General features: G+C 33.3%; 2 protein-coding genes across 2 annotated transcripts; both read right to left on the bottom strand.

Annotated features, from left to right (window-relative positions):
* Window positions 1-10135: 10135 nt before the first annotated feature.
* LOC114167173 (transcription repressor OFP1-like) lies at window positions 10136-11983 on the bottom strand. Its single transcript, XM_028052164.2, has one exon. It carries the CDS (start codon window positions 11750-11752, stop codon window positions 10589-10591), a length of 1164 nt encoding a protein of 387 aa, XP_027907965.2. The 5' UTR covers window positions 11753-11983; the 3' UTR covers window positions 10136-10588.
* Window positions 11984-13899: 1916 nt separating this feature from the next.
* Window positions 13900-16667, bottom strand: SAUR21 (ARM repeat superfamily protein). The gene has a single exon (XM_028052163.2). It carries the CDS (start codon window positions 16130-16132, stop codon window positions 14063-14065), a length of 2070 nt encoding a protein of 689 aa, XP_027907964.2. The 5' UTR covers window positions 16133-16667; the 3' UTR covers window positions 13900-14062.
* Between the last annotated feature and the right edge of the window lie 3851 nt (window positions 16668-20518).

The following is a 20518-nucleotide window of genomic DNA, read 5'->3' as shown; positions in this document are numbered from 1 at the left end:
ATTTGGAAACGGGTCGGTCAGACTTGTCAGGTCAACAAGTCGTTGGGTCTGCTTGACACGTCTGGGTCGTTAGGCCTGCCTGACACCTCTAGGTCATCTGGCCTGCCTGACACCTCTAGGTCATCTGGCCTGCCAAACCCGTGTGGGTTGTCGGACTCGCCCGTCCTTTTTTGGCTATTGGACTCACTGACTCGTCTTGGTTGTTAGGTCGGTTCAACCCGTCTCTGTCTTCGAGCCCACCCAGCTCGTATGGGTCGTCAATCCTATTTGGATCGTCGGACCCACCCGACCCTTTTATGTCATAGGGCAAGTCCGGTCCGTTAGGGCCGTTGGGCCACCCAACACATCTTGGTCGTCAGGCCTACTTTGGCAGTGCGTGTTGTCGGGCTTGACCAACCTGTTTGAGTTATCAAGCCTGCCCCACCCATATGTGTCATCGAGTCACCCCCGTTCGTCAGGGTCGTCGGGCCCGCCTGACCCGTCTGGGTCGTCGAGCCCGCTCGACCAGTCTGGGTCGTTGGGCCTGCAAAACCTGTATGGGTTATCGGGCCCGCTCAACCTGTCTAGGTCATCGGGCCTGCTCGACCCATTTGTGTCGTTAGGTCGGTCTGATCCGTCTGGATCGTCTGGCTAGCCCAACCTATCATGGTTGTTGAGTTTGCCGGGTCCGTTTGGAATTGAGTCCAGAGTGTGAGGTTGAGTAAATAGAATTTCAAATTCCACCTTTTTTGAGGATGTTTGAATTTCTTCTAATTTGTCTAATTGAAATACTTCAACAAAATGCATACATTTTAAATGCTTTTTAATTTCTCTATCTAAACAAAACATTTTATTCCAAAAAATTTCAAATTTTCCAAATAAATAAATCACCCTCTTGAATTGCCTCATCCAAACACATCTTTATATAGACATTTTATATCTTAGAAGTGGTTAATATTATCTGTCTTTTTTAATAAAAAAAAAATCTAACAATAAATATCAAAATTGATTTGTTTTGTTATCTAGCTTAGACGAAAACAGGTACGTCCTAATGTGAATGATAGAAATCAATAATAAAACTCAACTCTTACTTGTTATGAAAAGACTATATCACAAATGAAACAAAAGAACTCCCGGTAAAGATAACCTAATCTTCTCAAAATATTTAAGGTTCATCTAAAACATTTAACTAAATAAATACTCAACTACATTAAGTTGTATAAAAAATTGGAATAGATTTAGTCTTTAAAAAATAAATTACTCCTAATATAACGGTTAGAATTAATAATTTGTAGGTTAAATTATTCTTTTGCTTACTCTATTTGTCAAATAATATCAGTTTGATCCTCAAATTTTTTTTGTCTTAATTTGGTCCTCAATTTTTTAAAAATATTTAATTTTATTTTTATCATTAATTTTGACTAAAGGGTGTTAAAGTTAACGTCACGTGTTAAAATTTCTGATTTTTTTGAATTAAAAAAAAATGGTATGGTGTGAATTTTTCTTTGACAATTTGAAGAAAGATGGGAGAAAAAAAAATTTATGAGAGAAAGGTTTTATCTTTTTTTCTTTTTCTTGTGTTTAGCCTTGGTTCTTGGTTATGGAAACATGTGCAGAAAGTATGTTAGTTTAAATTTGTTATAAATTAAGAGGTATTGGAAGAAGAAAAAAGAAATGAAAAGATAAAAGGAAGAAGAAGGAGGGAGAAAGAAGAAGATGAACAAAATTATAGTGTTTACTGACATATTGTATTGATAAATTTTTTGTCACTAATTGTCAATAAATTTAACTAATAGATTTTTTCATCAATTATTATCGATAAAATTTCTATTTTGTTAGTAAAATGTATTGATGAAGATTTATCGACCAATTTTTGTTCAAAAACAGATTGCGTAATTTTAATTTATCAATAAATTTTAAGCATTATTAACAAATTTTAATTGTTAAAAATATTAATTTTCTTTTATAGTGAGTTCAATCTTACATGAGTCAAGTTCAATTTATTTATTTCTCTAACTTAATCAACTTAGTTGTCAAACTTTAATGTTATTGTTATAAAATATCTATTTTATTTATTAACGAGTAATATCCATTGAGAAATGTGGAATTTATTTGTAAGACTCTCTTCGTCGAATGCTTACATATAACTTTTACTCAACACATTTTCCCAAAACTAGCATTCTTTTGCTTTTTTCAAAATGTCTCCACAAAATTCATATCAAATATTTGATTTACATATTAAATATTTGATCTTAGTGCTTAGTAAAATTAAGTTTAATTGGATATCCGTAACTAGTAGGTACTACTAGCGTTTAATAACTTATTATACTACTATGAAAAAAAAAAAGAAAAAAAGAAAAAAAAAGGTAATCATATGCTTCCTTAACCCAATTTATCTAATTCAAGTTTATGTTATATCTCTACTTAAAATCATTAATAAAAACTATTTTTCAACAATTTTCAAATATTTCAAGTTATTAAAAATAAATTACACTATTTCAATTAGTAAGAATTTTTTATTAAATAATAATTACACCATATTAAATGTATCTTACCTTTTATAAATTAATACTTAATGTTTATCATCATCACATCAATTTATATTAGACTAAATTTTAGTGTAAATAATTAAAATGAATTTTATAAATTTAAGTTAACAACAAGTATATTAATTTAAATTATATATTTCAATTTTTTTTTAAATCTAATTTATTTATTTCTACTAATTTAGTAATCCTTAACTTTTTCTAATCTTACAATTTATTAATTAAAATTATTACTACATTTTTTTTCAATATTTTATATAAAATTTATTAACAGAATATTCATTTTAATTATTGGTAAATTTCAATTCTTCATATAAAATCCATCCATTCAAATATTATGGTTACCAAAAATATTAAACATTAATGTGAATTTTGTTAGTACAAATTGTGTCCAATGAGAATAAAATTATACTAGAAAAATTACATTTATACATAAGTTTAAGTTTAGTATATTACTAATGTAAAATGTTGAATAGTCAATTAATTAGAAATTATTATAAATATAATCTATAAGATAATTACTATGAAATTAAAAAAAAAAGAGCATTATATGTAATAATTAATAATTTATACAATTAAATTATATCAAATTAATTCTATCTACTTATTAAATTCATCACCCATTTATCTATTTATAGTTTCACATTGAGTGAGGTTGACTTGTAATATCCCAAATAATAGTATAAACTATTAAGTGAAACAACATATAATTAATAAAGCAAAAACAAATAATTTAGAGAGTATACTATCACAATTATCTCAAACGTTTAAAACAACACATGACACATCTACAAGCTAAAGAAACTATGAACAATACATAGATCTCATTCTTTCTAAAAGAGTTCTAAACAACAAACATCTTAATTAAAAACCTAGAACTACTTAGTTTCACCACGATGTCCTCCATAGGTAGCTAAACTCTTGCTTCCTCATCTGCTTCACTCATAAGGTGATAATTGCAAAAAAAAAGAACAAATACAAGAAAACATAAACAAAAGAAAGGATAAGTTAATATATTAAAGGATTTTACATTACAATATCATAAGACATCGTTGTCACTCTTTCTCTCATCCTTTTGTCGTTGTCGAATACTATTTATCATTATAAGAAGTTACTTACATCAATTATTTCTTTCTCTACCCATCAACGGATTATAGGAGAAGCTGGTGGGGGCCATGACCCCCCTAATTGTTTTGAAATTTTTTTAGTTATTTATTTTATTTAAAAAAATTAAACTATGTATTTTATTTTAAAAATTTTCAAATTATGCATTATATATTTGAAATATTGAGAATTTATGAAAATTTTATTGGGTATATTTTTATTTATTTTATAAAGTATAATATTTAATATTAATAAATAATAAATAATAAATTAAATATAAATAAAAAATAAAAAATTATTAAGATATTTTTTTATTTTTTCTTCAATTATTTTTGAATTTCTTATATGTTGTAGTGATTTCTCACACTCACTTATGTGTTTTCTTCTTCTTTTTTATGAAAAAAAAAACAAAATTAGACACAAACTCATTATTTTTCTTTCATCTCTTTTTACTTGTGTTTCTTTCTTTTTGTTTATGAAAAAAAAAAATTAGACACAAGTTTATTATTTTTCCTTTCATCTCTCTTCTTTGTTCTCTTCCATTCTCGAAGAAAAAAAAGGTAAATATCTTGTCTCACTTGAAGAAATATAAGTCTTTGGTATATTCATGTTTATAATATAGAAGACAAAAGTAATATATTATGTTTTTTCATAACTGTTTTTTAATTGTGACTTGATTATCATATATTTTATTTTTAGTAATTACGTCTTTCAATTTGTATTAAATTATGATAAATTATTTTCAGTGTTAAATATATATATATATATATATATATATATATATATATATATATATATATTGTAAAATAAAATGAAAAATGAATTTCTTGCAACAATTTTAACTTTGATTCAATTACTTTTAGTTCTGTGTTAATTATTGATGAAAGATCTTAAAGAACTTAATTATTGGTGAAGGATTTTAAGAAACTAAGGACAATCATTTATATACTTATATATTTTATGTATGTGTGTGAATTCTTTTATAGTTACAATTATACTCATGTTTTTATTGTATTAATAATTCAAATTTTGAATGTATTATTTTGACTCCTCCAAGATATAGGTCAAGATCTGCGCCACCATATGTACCCATCTCATTAAAAAAAAAAATTGTCCCCACCAAATGACAAAAAGGTTAGGAATAAATTCCAAATAATTAATTAAATTATATTAATTACTTATATTAGATGGATTAAAGATAGTGTCCCAATAAAATAAGTCTATTAAACTTTGAGATGCAAAGTAGTATGAATTTTGTTAGAGTCTCGGAAGAAAAGTAATATAAATTTTAGGGTAGCGATGCATTCAAATCCTAAAAAACATTCAAAATTGTAATTTTTTAAAGTTTGATGAAGTTTTAATTCTCTCGTATAGATGAGTAATTTTAACCGAGTTTTTACTATTTTTTTTTTGTTTTATTGAATAGTCAATTACATATTTTATAAGAGTTTCTACTATTTAATTTTTTGTTAACAAAATAAATAAGGTGGTTGTCTTGTCTCATCATCTTAATTACTTCTCTAATATAAAATAATAGACTAAATTATAACTTTGATTTCTATTTTCGTGGGAAAATATTGATTTAAGTTTTTTTTTCTTATTTGTCTCGATTTGGTCCCTAATTCAAAGAAAAAAATGATGCAATAAGGTCATTTTTGTTATTATTGTACTAACAACGTTAAAAAGTTAAAGATGTGTCATGTGTCAGTTCATGATTTTTTTGATTTTTTTTAATTGTTTTAATTTAAAAAAAGTTAAAAATTTGTTACGTGTCAAGCTGACATCATGCCACATGGTAGTCACAATGTGATGTGACAATAGTAGTGCCACATGTCATTGCTACGCCATGTGTCATTTTCTCATCTCAATTTGTTCTGTGTATTTTTATTTTGTCTCTATTTAGTCCAAATTTATGTAAAATTTGAGTAATATTGTCCCTCTCCAGATTGAAACCAAATTTAATTTTTATATAAATGATATACAAATATTTTGATAAAATTGATATTTTTATTAAATAGTTTTAACATAATTAAGTTTATTTAAATTTATATTTTACATTAACTTTATTTAAAATTGTTTTAAAGTTGTTAATAGAAAATAATGCTAACAGAAAAAACAATTCAGATAATTGTATTGATATTTTATTACATCATACTTTAATATTATTTTTTTATTTGAATTTATATTTCAAATAATTATATATTTTTAAAATTGGTAAAGTTTAATAATTTCTATACAAATGTTTGAGTTTGTGTAAAAATAACAATTATACACTACAAGAAAACTTATAAATAGTGATCAATTTTAGTGACTAATAAATATTAGTAACTATAGTGACCAATTTCGATATTAATTTACACAACTAAAAGTTATTGATTACAAAAATAGTCATTATTATGAATAAAAAAATTATAACTGGTCACTAAATTGGTCTTTAAAATTAGCTACCATGATTTTAGCTACAAAAAAAATTGGTCACTAAAAATTAGCTACCTAGGTTTTGGCTACCAAGATGAGTTAGTTTCTAAATTAGTTTCTAATTAATTAGTAACCAATTTAGTGACCAATTATAATTTTTTATTTCTAGTAGTAACTATTTTAGTAACCAATAATTTTTTATTTTATAAATTGGTATATAAATTGGTCATTATAGTGACTAACTATTTTTGGTTTCAGGAATAAAATTGTTAAGGGATGAACTTTAAGCCTAATTCAATTTTTCAAACCCCACATCCTCTCATAATGAGGCATATACTTATCGAGCGTGAAAATAAATATTAATGAATAGTCTGATATCAGATGACACGATCAATCCAACAAACAATAAATCTTGTTAGGATAAACTTAGACTTATAACTCTGATAGCATATTAAGAAGTGAATATGAAACCTAACTCAACTTCACAAAATCGGTAAAATAAGGTTTGTACCCACTTATATATACTATAAAATAGTCTGTAGGATATCTCAAAAAAAGTAAAGATAATTAAATGAAAAAGAAAACTTTAAGAACCAAGTATTCTTGTAGTACCTAAAATAAAATATAAATAGTTAAGGCATTATTTTTTAACCTATTTGATTTGTTCCTTTGGGTTGGTATATGTATAAATGATTGATAAACACCGATACAAAAATATTAATGGTGTGATTAAGGGTGTGGAAACCCATTCCCTAATATTATTATAGGTCTGCATTCTATTTTTCTACACGTTTCTTTAATTATAGCACAAATATTATTTAATAAGTCAAAAACAAAGAAAAAAAAACCATGCATACAACGTCAGAGAATTTAAATTAGCTAGGTTAGTTGAATGTTCAAACAAATTCTGTCTTTGGTTGACCCTACACTTACCTAGCACTTTGGTTTAAAATTCACTCTTCTCTAAGCAGATAACCGGAGCAAAATATAATATTTAAAAAGACCATTTTCAATAAATATAATTTAAAAAAGAAAATTTCCTTAAAAAGTTATAAAGAATATTTTGATTTATAAATACCATTAGATTTTTTAAATGCTTCAAATGAATACACGGTAGGCGACATGTTTCTCTCACTCTTTTTATACATAAAATAATTTTGGAATCGAATCTAAAGCATATAAGGAATCCAATTTCTTTTCAATCTTATCAACATTTAATAGTGGAATACTTTTGTATGTACATATATTTCTTTTTTTACCAAAAGAAACTACACTTTTTATCTCTATTATTGAATACAAAAATCACTTTTTTTTTTCTTTGCAAGTACAACTTAAATTATAAACTCACTTCTTCTTTTTGTTCCGTCACTATGTTGGGGAAATATTTTAGTTTTGAGATGACCTTGGTTTTATTTTATTATTTTGAATAGATGCATGCGTATGTTTTATCGGAGGCCATTTTCTCGAAATAATATTGGTATGAAAAAACTCTAGAAAACTATTCAATAATCGGGCTTTTACAAGGTTAAAATAAATAAACTAGGAAAATATTATTTAAAAGAAGTAATTTATACGTAAAGAGTGATTATCTAAATTATTATTTCTAGTGTTTCATCTTTATTACAAGAGTCAATTTATACAGGTGTTTGATTTTGAAGATATTAATGTTTTGTTTGGATTAAAGACAAAATGTAAGAGAGTAGAAAAAAATATTAAGTTATTTGAATTAAAGAAAAAAGTAAAAACAAATGAAAAGAAATATATTTATTTCATTAATACTTGTACTTTCTTTTATCTTCTGTTTTAATTATTTATTTTATTACAATAATATAATATAATAGTATAAATTATATTAAAAATATAATTTGACATAATTTGTTATATAGCATATATATATAAATATGTTTGTAAAATATTTATAATATAATTCATTAGTTTCCATATCTATTTTAAGTTTGCATGAAAAGTTTCATATACTTATTGTTTTTTATTTATTTATTTTTGTATTTCAATTCTCAATTACTTAGAAATGAACTAGGTGTATCTGAGTTGAATATGAAACTAGAACTATGGAGATGTAAAACATTTACAGTTTTACATGAATTCAAGAGGGTACAAAGAAAAGTTTTTGTCTCTTGATAAAACAACTCTTGGTGAGTTAATTCATCAAACTGGAACAACAAATTAATGCATATCATGTGTTTGATATTCCTACAATACACAGTGTTGCAGCCCTTGTGTTAGGGATATGTCATTCTCTCTAAGCTTCACACCACAAACAACTACCATATTAAAACTTCAATCATTTATATAAATAGTACAGAGACAGAGTTAAAAGTTAATTTGAGCTGTCATACCATATATTATATGCATATAAAAGTTAAAGACAGAGAATGAATTGCCATATATAGATTACATAAAATACTGTCTTATATGCTGTCATTGTTTTCCTCTTCCCACTTGTCTTTGAATATGAGGGCATTTATTGACCATAAATAAAATAGATATTGTTTGAAGGAGAATTCAGTGGATGGTACCACAAAACATTGAGTACTTGACTCAGATGTTAAGATTTTTTGGTTCAATATCACCATTAACCAATTTATTTATACTGCATAGTTTTAACAATTCTGATATCTACAAATTATTGTGAGGTGAACACTGAAATAAGTTACTCAGATGATGCAGGAAGGTGACAATGTAATTGGCACACACTTTTGTGGATTTTTTATGACACTTGCTTTTGTATAAAAGAATTTGGATTTGACAATGAAACATTTTTTATTCTTTTACCACGACAAAGGTGAGATCCTAAAGTTAGAATGGTCCTTGCTGCCAGAATTACAGGAAAATCTGAGAAACATGATTAACTAGTTTGAATAATCTGAGGTGTTCCTCATCTTTTGAGTAATTTGTCAAGTTAGAAAGCGACAACAACATTATGAATTGGTACTATCTTTTAAGTGTGGGATAATGCTACTGTGTCCACACAAATTTGGAAATTCAATTGGGATAGTTCAAGTCAACATTTTCAACTCTTTGGCTTAATATTTATATGTGAAATGCCTTCTCACTAAATTAGAAAACTACCAAAGTCTCTGAGGCACATGACAAAGTCTTAAGTCTTAAACCATTAAAACCAGAAGGACCCTCAATGCCCTTGTGGTTAAAGTCTGCACCCGCTTTTGAAATAATCGAAGTAACTTTACCTTTTGAAAATCAAATTTTCCACCTTTAGACATGCTTCAAGAAATTAGAGAGCTTTATTGTTTATTCCACAGTTCATAGGGTTTAACGCAAGGCACAGTGTATGAATTTGAATTTCTGATATTGGTGGTCAGAAAAAATGGTTGTGCCAATTTAAAATAGTGTACGGTTATGAAACCTTTTCCCTCACCTTTGAACCGTGAAGGTTTGTTTGTTTTTTCACAATACTTGTTCAATGTGTAATGTGTGTGTTGTGTTGAGATGGAAAATGGGCATGCGAGATCTTAAAAGCTGCATGGTCTGGTCTGGCTTGGGGATAAGCACAAAGCAAAACCTTCAAAATTTGTGACCAAAGACGTGAAATCTAGAGCTTGTACTTAAAGGGGAACTTCTTTTGGGTAAAAATATCAAAGTTCAATAGAAGAAGCTGTCAGTTATTGCATATGATGCTGGTGAGGGACCCTTCTTAACTATTTATACAATTTTGTGCAGTTCTATGTCTTGTTCTCAAACTACTTTAGGTTCATGAGGGTACTGAATTTCTGACGCAAATTTGGTGTTTAAGTAAAATGAAACAAAACCAGCATGCCCAAGTTTTTTTTTTTTTTTATAATTTTTTTGGCCTCCCTATGCACTCAATAAAACAATGTCTGTGTAGACACCATTCTTCACGATTACCTGCCATTGACCCTACCACACACAGTCTATATGCAGCTCTGCAGCATATAAAATCATAAATGAATTAATTCCCTTTGTGACAAAAATTCGCCAAACCCCTTTTGTTTTCCCACGGATCAAGCCAAAGCACAGAAATTTCCCATTACATTCATCATTAACAATTCCTTCCCAAGAAAAAAAAAAATGAGATAAGAAAGACACCCTTTGAAACCGAAGACAGAGAGACTTTGTAAACTTTTCTTCAGACTTCCATAATCAAATGTTCGTTTGGCTTAACACCACAGTCTGTTCAACTTGATTACCATAATATATTACATGCATAATTACAGAGATAAAAATTTATGTGAGAAATTAAAAGTCTATAAACTAACTAAGAATTTTGTCCACTCCAAACCAGAAGTGAAACTTAACCTTGCAATTTTGGAAACCTTACAGCTGCATCAGCCATAATTTTAAACCATATTTTGCATAGAATTGAAGTTGCAGCCGATGTTTTAAGAAACAGTAGCTAAGATTTTGGTTGCAGAGTCAAGATTTTAAGCTCTTGATAAATATATTGTGACTGTGATTTCTACTGTGTTTGTCTGCATTTGATGACATTGTGACTGCTTGAAACCTTGATGAGAGACTGTAATTTAGCATCTTTAGCATTATTATTACCTTGGTTGAGTCAAATCAAACCAAATTTGCTTGAAGACTTTGATGATGAGGTCGTGATACTGATCTGAATTGAGAGAAAGGTAGCAAGCAAGTAGATCCTCCAAGTCCTTCGATGCCCTTATGTTGTTCTCCACAATCATCTCCACCATCGACTCCCTGAAATCCTTCTGTGGGTCAAAAGAAGACTTCACCACCGCAAAACTCTCCGAGAGGCTTCTCCGGGAGCCGGAACTCGCCGTCGACGACACACTTTTCCGCCCCTTCCAGCCGGCGATTTTGGGCGAGTGGACCCTCAACCTCATCCCCGGAGAATTCACAGACAACCGCCTCACAGAACCACTGTTCCTCTGTTCCTTCATTGCAGACTCTTCCTTCACAATTCTCACCTTCAACGACCCTTGTTTCAGTTCTCTCTTCTTTAACAACTTGGGTTGCTTGGTTATGATCGGAGGAAGCTCAAGTTCTGAGAAGGTGTCATCATAGTCGTTGTTGTTGTGGCTGTTTTTGTTGTCGTCGTCGTTGTGGTAACTGTAGTAGCCATCAAGCTTGTTATCCTTTCTTGGTATGGAGTTTTTATCGACGTCGATGATGATGTCGTTGGTGGGGTGGTTGTTTTTGTTGGTGTTAAGCCTGCAAGAGGCGCAAGAGGTGGTTGACAAGGAAACCATTTCATCGAACGATGAAGAACACGGGAGAACACGGTCTGTTCTGAATTCTGGGGAGTCTGACTCGGGCGAGGAGTCAAATGGGGATGAGGAAGAGTGTTCCAGCGGTGAATCTGATTTGGTCCACATGGATTCGAGGGTGCTGCGACAGCTGCAACCCGAGGAGACAAGTTTTGAGGTTCTTGGAGCTCTTCTTTTGGTTCTTTGTTTGGTTGATTTTCTGGGAGGGGAAAATTTCGGGGTGTTTGAGGGTGAGTTTTTGAGGTCTCTTGTGATGTAGTAGGACTTTCTGGGGTTGTTGTTGTTGTTGCTGTATTGGTGAAGGGGTTGGTTTGGTTTTGATGAATGTGTGGTTGAAGCGGTTGAAGTGATTGAAGTTTGCTTCTTTTTCCCAGAGAGAGTGGTGTTTTGCTTTCTTCCCTTCCCCATATCTCTCAGCTTGTAAAACCAAGCATTTGGAATCATATCTGATAATCTAAACCTGTGATTCCCCATGCTTCTCTCAGTCTGAGTTTGTGAAGGTGTTGTTGAATGCTTTCTGGTTCTCTCTAGTGTGGGGATGAGACGTTAGATAACTCTATCAGTGTCTGTTTTGGCACTCTTTGTTTGTAGGATAATAAATAGAGAGAGAGAGAAAGAGAGAGAAGGGTATTTGGAATTGGAGGTGAAGGGGTTGGGGCCACAAGAGAGGAAAAAGTTGGCATAAAGGCAAAAGAGTGGGGCAGAAGAAGTGAATGACATTGTGGAACTGTGACACCAATTAAGGCCTAAACAAAACACAATGTGTGCTGTTAAAACAACCATAGTGATCACTGTTTTTTTTTCTTAAGGTTTTGGTGTCTTAAAAAAACACCCTCCCACGTAGACAACTTGGTTACAGAAATTTGATGCCTTCTGGGGTTTAGGCAAAGCTTCTTCCTCCACGTGGGTTGCATGCTGACATATATAATGCCTCACACCAGAACCAAAAGGAGTCCACATTGAACGTGGCCGAAAAGGGTTTCAGACATGCATGGGAGAGCAGGAAGTTCCAACAACACCAACAGTGAAACTAAGCAGGACCAAGTGGGTGTCTGAGATAGGGTAAAGTAAAAGCAGCAGTGTAAGTTGTGATTGCAAGCCAAAGCAAGAAAACAAACTTAGTTGTAAAAAGGAAGTGTGTGTAGTTTAGAAAGTGGAAGTAGTGCTACATGGTTCAATTTTGGTTAAAATTTTGTTGTGCAAAGAAAGGGAGAGTAGAGGGCTTGAAAAGAATTGGAAAGGAAGAAGCTTTTGGGAGTGGAAAAAGCTTGTTGTTGTGGGTCAGGATTACGTGCATCCAAATGTAGAAAATCTAAGTGGCCCATTCGATTAAAGGGGTTGTGTAACACTGGATTAGTGTACAATTTTGATCTGTGTTGTTTCTTACAATTGTTTGTATTTCATGGTTATGGAAACCGGAACATGGGCCTGCTACATAGTCTAGGTTTTGGTTTGGCACCATGTGTATCCATCGTTTTCTAGGGAGGCCTTGACGTACCATGTCTCTTGGGTAAAGAAAAACGAATCATTTTTCAACCAAAGCTAAATGGCCATGAATTCCCCCCATTGCAAAGGGGAAAACAAAGTTGATGGGTGCTGACACGGACACCCCAGATCTAAAATTGACGCAGATGTCAACTCAAAACCCTAGAGTTTTCAATAATATTGGTACCATGATGAACATGGAATGTACTGGAGAGATTGCTAAAGCGGTAAGAAATAAATATGTGTGATGTGGGTGCATTGTGTGTCTTCCCCAGAAATCTGTAATGGGGTTTTTGAGGGTATTTTGATGGGTTAAGTGCTCATAAATTTGGTCAATACATGATACTGGTCCCCCTCCATATTGCATGGAAAGGTGGAATACCAATGGCCATGTTAACGGTATAGGTTTAGTGTTGGTGTCCGAACTGGAATCTATGCATAATGTTCCACAATCAAATGGATTCATTAGTGAGGGGACCAAAGAGTGCAAGTGTCTTTCATGGCTCAAAATATGTATTTAAGTTTCTTTGTATTTTTAGGAAAGACAAAGAATGTACCTCATTCTAGTCTTATACTCCTTGTTTGCTACTTCTTTGTATTACTGTATGTATGTATAGGTTGCTTCTTTTCTTGCAATGTCATCTTATGTCACTCTATACATATTCACACCCTTCAGGCCCATTATCAGATATCGGGTATTATGGGCCGGGCTTTTCAGTCTTGGCAAGATAAATGTCAGCCCAGGCCCAAGTAAATATGCTTACCTTTTTCTCCTCACACCCTCTTTTTTCTTTTTTCATGACTCAATAAAAACAACTAGATGACTTCGCATAGTAGTAATGAAAAAAAGTCAGCAAGATGTTGCTTATAGTGGACTTTTCTCCTAAGACATGGATCTTCAACTGTATTCCAAGTTTACTCAAGGAATGTGTGGCACATACAAGCAAAACCAAGCCAAGCAAGGATCTTGTTACAGCTCATGTCTACACGATCTCTTGAAGAACATAGGAAAGAGCAACTCATGTACTAAAAGTTCCATTGCCATTGCAAACAAGTAATTAAAAATGAATAGACTGAACATAACAATAGAAGGACGAGTGACTATAGCAACTCCACAAGTTGGAAACTCAATGGAATGAAAGAATTCCAAAATAATCTTTATAAAATACAAAGCTGCTCATAGTTTACATTTTACAGGGATGGCAAAATCAATTGTAATAACAAAAACAATGAATTAACAATCTTTCACTTTTTTCAGACATATTTACAAATTGTTATTAACAGAATAACATACAAATGTTACGGTACTAATGTGGTGCTTGAGGGAGCGACCATGGTGGTTGTTGACATCCCTTCATTCTCTCCGCCATCCAGCCCGGCCGCCCACCGCCGCAAAATCCTTAACAGCGTAGCCGCCTTCCGTCGCCCCCTCACACTCCCCACGGCCATGAGCTCCCAAATTACCCTCTCCACACCGGGAACCGCCGCCAGCTCAGCCACAATCTCCGAACCTCCCTTTCGACACATGGTGACCAGCGTCGCCGCCGCGCTCTCCCTCGCCCTCTCCGACCCCTCCCTGAGAACCGCCCCCAGCCGCTTAATCCCGGCGTACGCCGCCGCCACTGCCACCAACCCACCCCTCTTGACCACCGCCTCGAGAATCGTCACTCCCTCCTCCGGCATCGCCGCCATGACCTCCGCAGCCATTGACACTGCGCCCCCCTCCACCAGGCGCGCCACCGTCTCCCTGTCCGCCGCGAGGTTGAGTATCGCCGCCAGAGCGTCGCGTCTCGCCCCCTCGGGCCCACTCCGCGCCAAACTCACCAACCCGCTGACGACACGTGTCTTCCTACCCAGCCTCTTCCTGTGTGCTGGCACACCCGATAAACTAAACACCGTCGCCGCCGCGTTGGCCTTCGCCTCCCACGTGGCACCCGAGAGCAAAACCTCCGCAACGCCGTTTAGCGCGCCGTCAGTCTCCATTATCCTCGTCTTGTTAGCCTCCAGAATAGACAAATTGAGTATCGTCGTCACGGCGTTAACCTGTAGGCTCGGGTTCTCCATTCCCACATCGAGAAACCGAACCAAAAGCGGAATCGCCCCCGCTTCGGCAATACAGGCTCGGCTATCTGAATCTGTTTTCGCCAAAACCCGAAGCTCGTAAACTGCGCCGTTCGTATCTTCAACGGACAAAGGAGCGTTGTCGTTTTCCCTGAGCTTGTTCACCAAAAACGACACCGTCATACGCGTGGCTTCCAACGCGGCCTTGTTCGTTACTCCGCCGTTGAGTTTCCCTGTAACTGTTTCCACTTCGAAGGGGATTTTCTGCTCTCGACACCACGTGGCTATCATGTTCCTCAGCACGCGATTGGGGATTAGGTCGGTGTGTGATAGAGTTTGACCCGTTTTAGGACACGTGTTGTGTCCTGAATCCATCCATAGTTTGATAGATACACGATCGTACGTCTGTCCCGTCGCCACCACGACAGGATCTTGCATGAGCTCTAGGCTAATCGGACACCGGTAATCCGCCGGAACTGCAAACTCCGACGACCGACTCCGTCGCAGACTGACGCTCCTCGTCGACGGCGTTGACGCGCCGAAGAGAACGCACTTCGCGAAACGAACAAGGCCGATCAACGCTACGAGATCCGCCTTCGATTGCTCCTCGCTCCGGTTTTGAATCTCCTCCTCCAAGTTCTCAATCTCCGCTCTGCAGCTCGAAGCGTCACGAATCTCCAGTTTCTCGAAAATCGACGAAAGATGCGCCTGATCAGGAACGATCTCGTTCTTGATCCGGTCGAGGACGGAAACAACCTCGCGTCGAAGGTTGATCTGTTCCGTTCCGATGACCGGCCTGGATTCGGAGCACTGTTTCCTGACGAGGAGAACGAGGTCCCGGACGTCGTCGTTTAGGGTAAGTTCCTGGATAGGGAAGACGTCGAGCAGCGTGGAGAGTTCTCCGGTGAGCCTGTGGAAGGTGTCGGCGACGATTTCGATTTGCATGAGCAAATTGAACCTGCTTCCGCTGGAGAAATCTTCAATCAAAGTTTTGATTTTGTGCAGAACGATGTACATTTCTTCGAGGCAGAGGAAGAGAGAGTGCGGAACCACAACGGAATCAGGATTGGCGGTGGAAGACCGAATCAGGTCTTCGAAAACGACACTGAGGAGCTGCGTTTTGCGGATGGCGGAACATGAAGCGCGGTTGAAGAGAAAGTTGGCGGCGCTGTTAAGGTCTAAAGAACATATCTGATCCGTGAGCTGAAGCAGAGAGAAGAGAAGGTTAAGGTCGCTGAGCTTGGAAGTGTTAAACGACGCCCCGGGCCGTCGTTTTCTGGTTGTGAACGTTTCAGGAGAAAGAGCCATGGTTGCTGTTGTCGTCAATGCGCAGTGCCCAATTGATGATGATAGTTAAAAGGGTGCAAATGAAGTTGAGAAAGGTGGAAGATGGGAGAAGAAGAAAGGAGAAGACTTTTCATGGTAGTTGATGACGGCAAGAAAATAAGATTAAATAATGGAAACATTAAAAAAAATATGTTATGTGTGGCCATATTTATTTATTTATCCATCAACAATTCCAGGTTTTGTTTTCTACGTGCCAAACTCGTTCAAGGATGGGTCTGCTATTGCCATGAATAATAATAATATACAACGATGGTGGGTGGTTTTTGAATTTTGACTGCGTTTTGGTTTTGGTTTCTGTGATATTTTGTGCACACGGAATTCTGGTGCAGTTCTAATCTTTTGGTGATACCTCAGTTGACATTGTTGTTTTTGTGGTCAAATTTATTAGTTGACAAAGCGTGTAGCAGCCAATTTGTTGAAGTCCACATCACGCTCCTGGGTTAAAGTTTGAGTTTGTGAGTTTGAAGCAAAAGGGGTAAACAGTTAATTGAAATTGTGTATGCAATAATGTTCTGCATATTTTACTATTATAGTTTTCTTGACTTTGTATGAACTGGTAGGCACTGGCTTGATCAAGTTGGTGAGGCTGCAATTGGTAAGGGTTGTTGTGGACTTAGCTGTTAATCATATATTATGGTCTTCCATCATTGCATTTAAGTATTCATTGAACCAATCAATTACTTTCAGGATCACTCTTTGGTTTGGTATATATCCTATTTGGATTTAATATTAAAGAAAAGAAAAGCCTTTACATTTTGAAATTTTCTTTTAAAGTACATAGAGCATACACGTATCAGAAAAACCACATATGATGAGCAATGATTTTGCGAAATAGCCTAGAAATCTAGTGAGACCACAGCATCTAACTTTATCTTTTCATCATATACATGAATACAGCTGGAAGAATACGTGTCTTGCTGGTCTCAAAAGTTAATTAATTAGTAATTAATCTGTGAGATTAATGGTACTGATATTTTTATTTGGGATGCTTCCTTTACTGTCTTTAATGGGGCATAAATGTTGGATTCGTGTGCCCTATGATTTCATCATTGATGTTGTTGAATTTTGTGCAGAGTGGATTTTGACATTTTAAGGAAGTTTCAACAACTCTTCAATTCAATATGGTAAACGAAATCATAGACAGTTCCTTTCGGTACACAAATCATATATGCTAAGAAAATTTTCTCCAAGAGAAAATTTGAAAAAAAAAAGTATTTATTTTGAATTTTCCTCTTTTGAGATTCTTTCTTATCCAAATAAATCTTTGTACATTTATATTTGATAACAATTGTTATCCATGTCTGGGGCACACAATCCAAGGTTTTTTTTCGGTTTACTAACTCCAATTTTTAGCCGCCAAATTTGGATGACTTCAATGGATTAACCGGATGTTGACTAAGCTGCAAATAACTTTGATAAGCACGCAATTAAGATGGCCAAGTAATGCTACGGTTTATTTATTAATAGGATAAGACTTTCATTTCGCTTTCACAAGTATCATTTAAAGTCCTACTTGTGTTTTTTTTCCCTCTGCTCAGGGTCTCTTCATCTTCACTTTTTACACTTTATTTTTGGCCACATTCATAGAGAACGATCCCAATTTTGATACTGTTTCATTAGGCGTGGAAAATCTTTAAGACATGGTTGGTTGGTGGGTTTCTGTGGGCTGTGTTTCACCAGCTAAGGGTTCAATGTTCATGTTCATGTATTTGATCACTGAATCCCATGGTTGCTGTGACTATGTCCCACGCTGTTTTTGTACTTTCTTTCTGTTTTTTGTTGCCAGAAAATTTGAGTATAACTTAAAAGCAAACTTATTTTTTCCATTACTTCCATTGTGGTTTAAGGTAACATTACCAAAACGAGTTAGATATCTACTTTAATTCATATCTTAAATGTGTTGCCATGTCTCAACTTACTACCAACAAAAAAATGTGTTTGAAGATATTAATTGTTCCGCAAAAATAATAACAAATTATCATGAGACATAAAATCTTGCTTTACTCAATCTTGGAATTTCTTGGATGATTACTCTTCGATCTTATTCGATATCTCATCGTGTTCTGTTGTCGGAAGAGACATTTTGGAGGTTACCTGCAAAAAGGACTCCATCGATCAAGTCAACCAGAACTTAAAAGTCAAATCTCAGTTTTCAATATTAATGAATTGTGTACATTTAATTGCTGAGGTCCACCTGTATTTATAGAACATTAATTATAGTTTTACTTTATTTATAGGTTGGACCCATATTTGGGCCTGTATGGACCTGATTCAAGGCTTCAGGTTTGGACCATCATTTTGTTGTTTTCTAAATCTATTCCCATGAATTTTGATGCTTCCACAATAATAAGAATAATAGATTATATTTTTGTAATTTTAAATAATAACTTCAATTTCATTTTAATAATTTCTACTATTTATATTTAAATTTATTACATTTATTTTTAAGGGTAAAATGGTAGTCATCTAATTTTATCCATTAAAATATTTTTTTAGTTTATCATAATCATCACATCATACACAATTTTTCACAAACTTTCATCTCAAACCATATCATTTCTTTCTTAATTCAAACAATAGTGCAATCCTCTCTCTATCTCTTCAAATTCATTCACTCATTCTCTCTCTCCAATCCTCTCTCCAATCGAAACACACCCTTGGTTGGCCCTTAGACTCTCTAATATAATAATGAAAATACAAGATTCTTGAAAAGATAATATATAATTGAAAATTTGCAAACCAAACAAACTTATTCATTATTAAATGTTAATTACATAATAAATATAGATTCTTAATGGGACTTATTGAAGATATTACTTCTAAAAAAATAACAATATACAAATATATACAAGATAACAAATAAAAACAGACAATTTCCTTATATAAATAATATTAAAAAAATAAAAAATATATTTTATTTGTCAAATAATGTTACAAGAATAGAAGTTGTATGAAAAAAATAAAAAATAAAGCAAGCATAACATACAATACTCTTGAAGACTCGATGCTTGATGTTCTTTCAGGACCCAAAATCCCTAAGACCACTTGACCTTACTTACTTCTTTGGCTCTTGATATACAGTCCTAGATGCATGACTCATAGTCTCAGTCTTCTTTATTAAGGAAAATTAACCTATTAACCATTATTACATATTCCTCTATTTACAGGGGAAGTTGATTAGAAGAAGCCCAACCACTAATTAATCACGTTTTATTTGCTTTAAGCTTTATTTTTCATATGTTTAGTGGTAAAATTAATTCGAGACTGATCCAAGTGGTTTTCAGCTTCTGGTTATGGTAAAAAGAAAAACATACAATCAAATGTTATGGTAAAAATTGTCAAAATTTATACAAAATTAAATGTATTAATTATCAATTAAATTAACTTACTTTAGTATTTAAGAGTGGTTCACTCTATAACAATATCTTGAAGATAAAAATACAAAAAAAGTAAAGTTATTTTTTTCTATATATTAAAGTTAATCTATATACAAGTTGAAAATAGAAATTTTAAGAAATCACACTCAAAAAAACTATAAATTGGTATATATAAAATCATCTAAATGTATATACAAACTAATTTCATGCTTCCAAGTATTTTCTAGAATTATGTATTGGAAAGGTTAGAATAAACATATCCATAAGAAGTAATAAGTGGTTGATGAAAGTAATTGAGTGAGGAACATTAATTAAAGTTAGTTGTAACAAACTTGCATGATTGAGAAGAAATGAAGCCGGCCATGGTATAGAAAATGGTTTGTTTGATCTCTCCAAGAATCTAACCAACTAAATGACAACCTTGTAGCTTAGGCATAGACTAATGAATGACATACCACGAACAATACACCAAATTATGGTTTCATAAAACAAGAAAAAGAAAAAAAAGGTAAAAAGAAGAATGATTCATAGCCGAACATCTTTTATGACAAATAATGTTTTGTCCCAATACTCATTCACAAAACACCGTTTGGCAACTTTCGGACATATGATGTTAAGTAACATATCCAAAAAAGTGGAAAAGTCCAAAAAGCACGTTACCAACTTACCCAAGTTGTGACTTCAAGGTTAATCTGCCTCTTCCTTAGCGATCCCACTTTTCCTTCAAGATACGTGCTCCCTCCTATTTCTTTAATAGACAAAATTCTATCTTTATCTTGATTAAATTTTAATCATTATATAAATTTAGAGGATTCATATGAGTCTAAATAATATCATTAACATCGTAGTTATATTTAATGTATTATATATTTTAAAAATTGAAACTTTTACATAATTTTGTTTTTAAAAAATATTTTTGGAGGTTTAAAGGAGTGAAATATATTTAAATTCTTACGACATTAATTTTTTA

The sequence above is a fragment of the Vigna unguiculata genome, chromosome 10 (genome assembly GCF_037176805.1).
Source record: "Vigna unguiculata cultivar grain cowpea cultivar isolate G323 ecotype 2 chromosome 10, ASM3717680v1, whole genome shotgun sequence".
Classification (NCBI taxonomy): Eukaryota; Viridiplantae; Streptophyta; class Magnoliopsida; order Fabales; family Fabaceae; genus Vigna; species Vigna unguiculata.
Note: the sequence above shows the minus strand (reverse complement) of the source record. Positions and strands in the feature narration are given on the sequence as shown.

Excerpts from the sequence above, each read along its gene's own strand:
- LOC114167173 (XM_028052164.2), bottom strand. The coding sequence starts at position 11,752 with ATGGGGAATCACAGGTTTAGATTATCAGATATGATTCCAAATGCTTGG.
- SAUR21 (XM_028052163.2), bottom strand. The coding sequence starts at position 16,132 with ATGGCTCTTTCTCCTGAAACGTTCACAACCAGAAAACGACGGCCCGGG.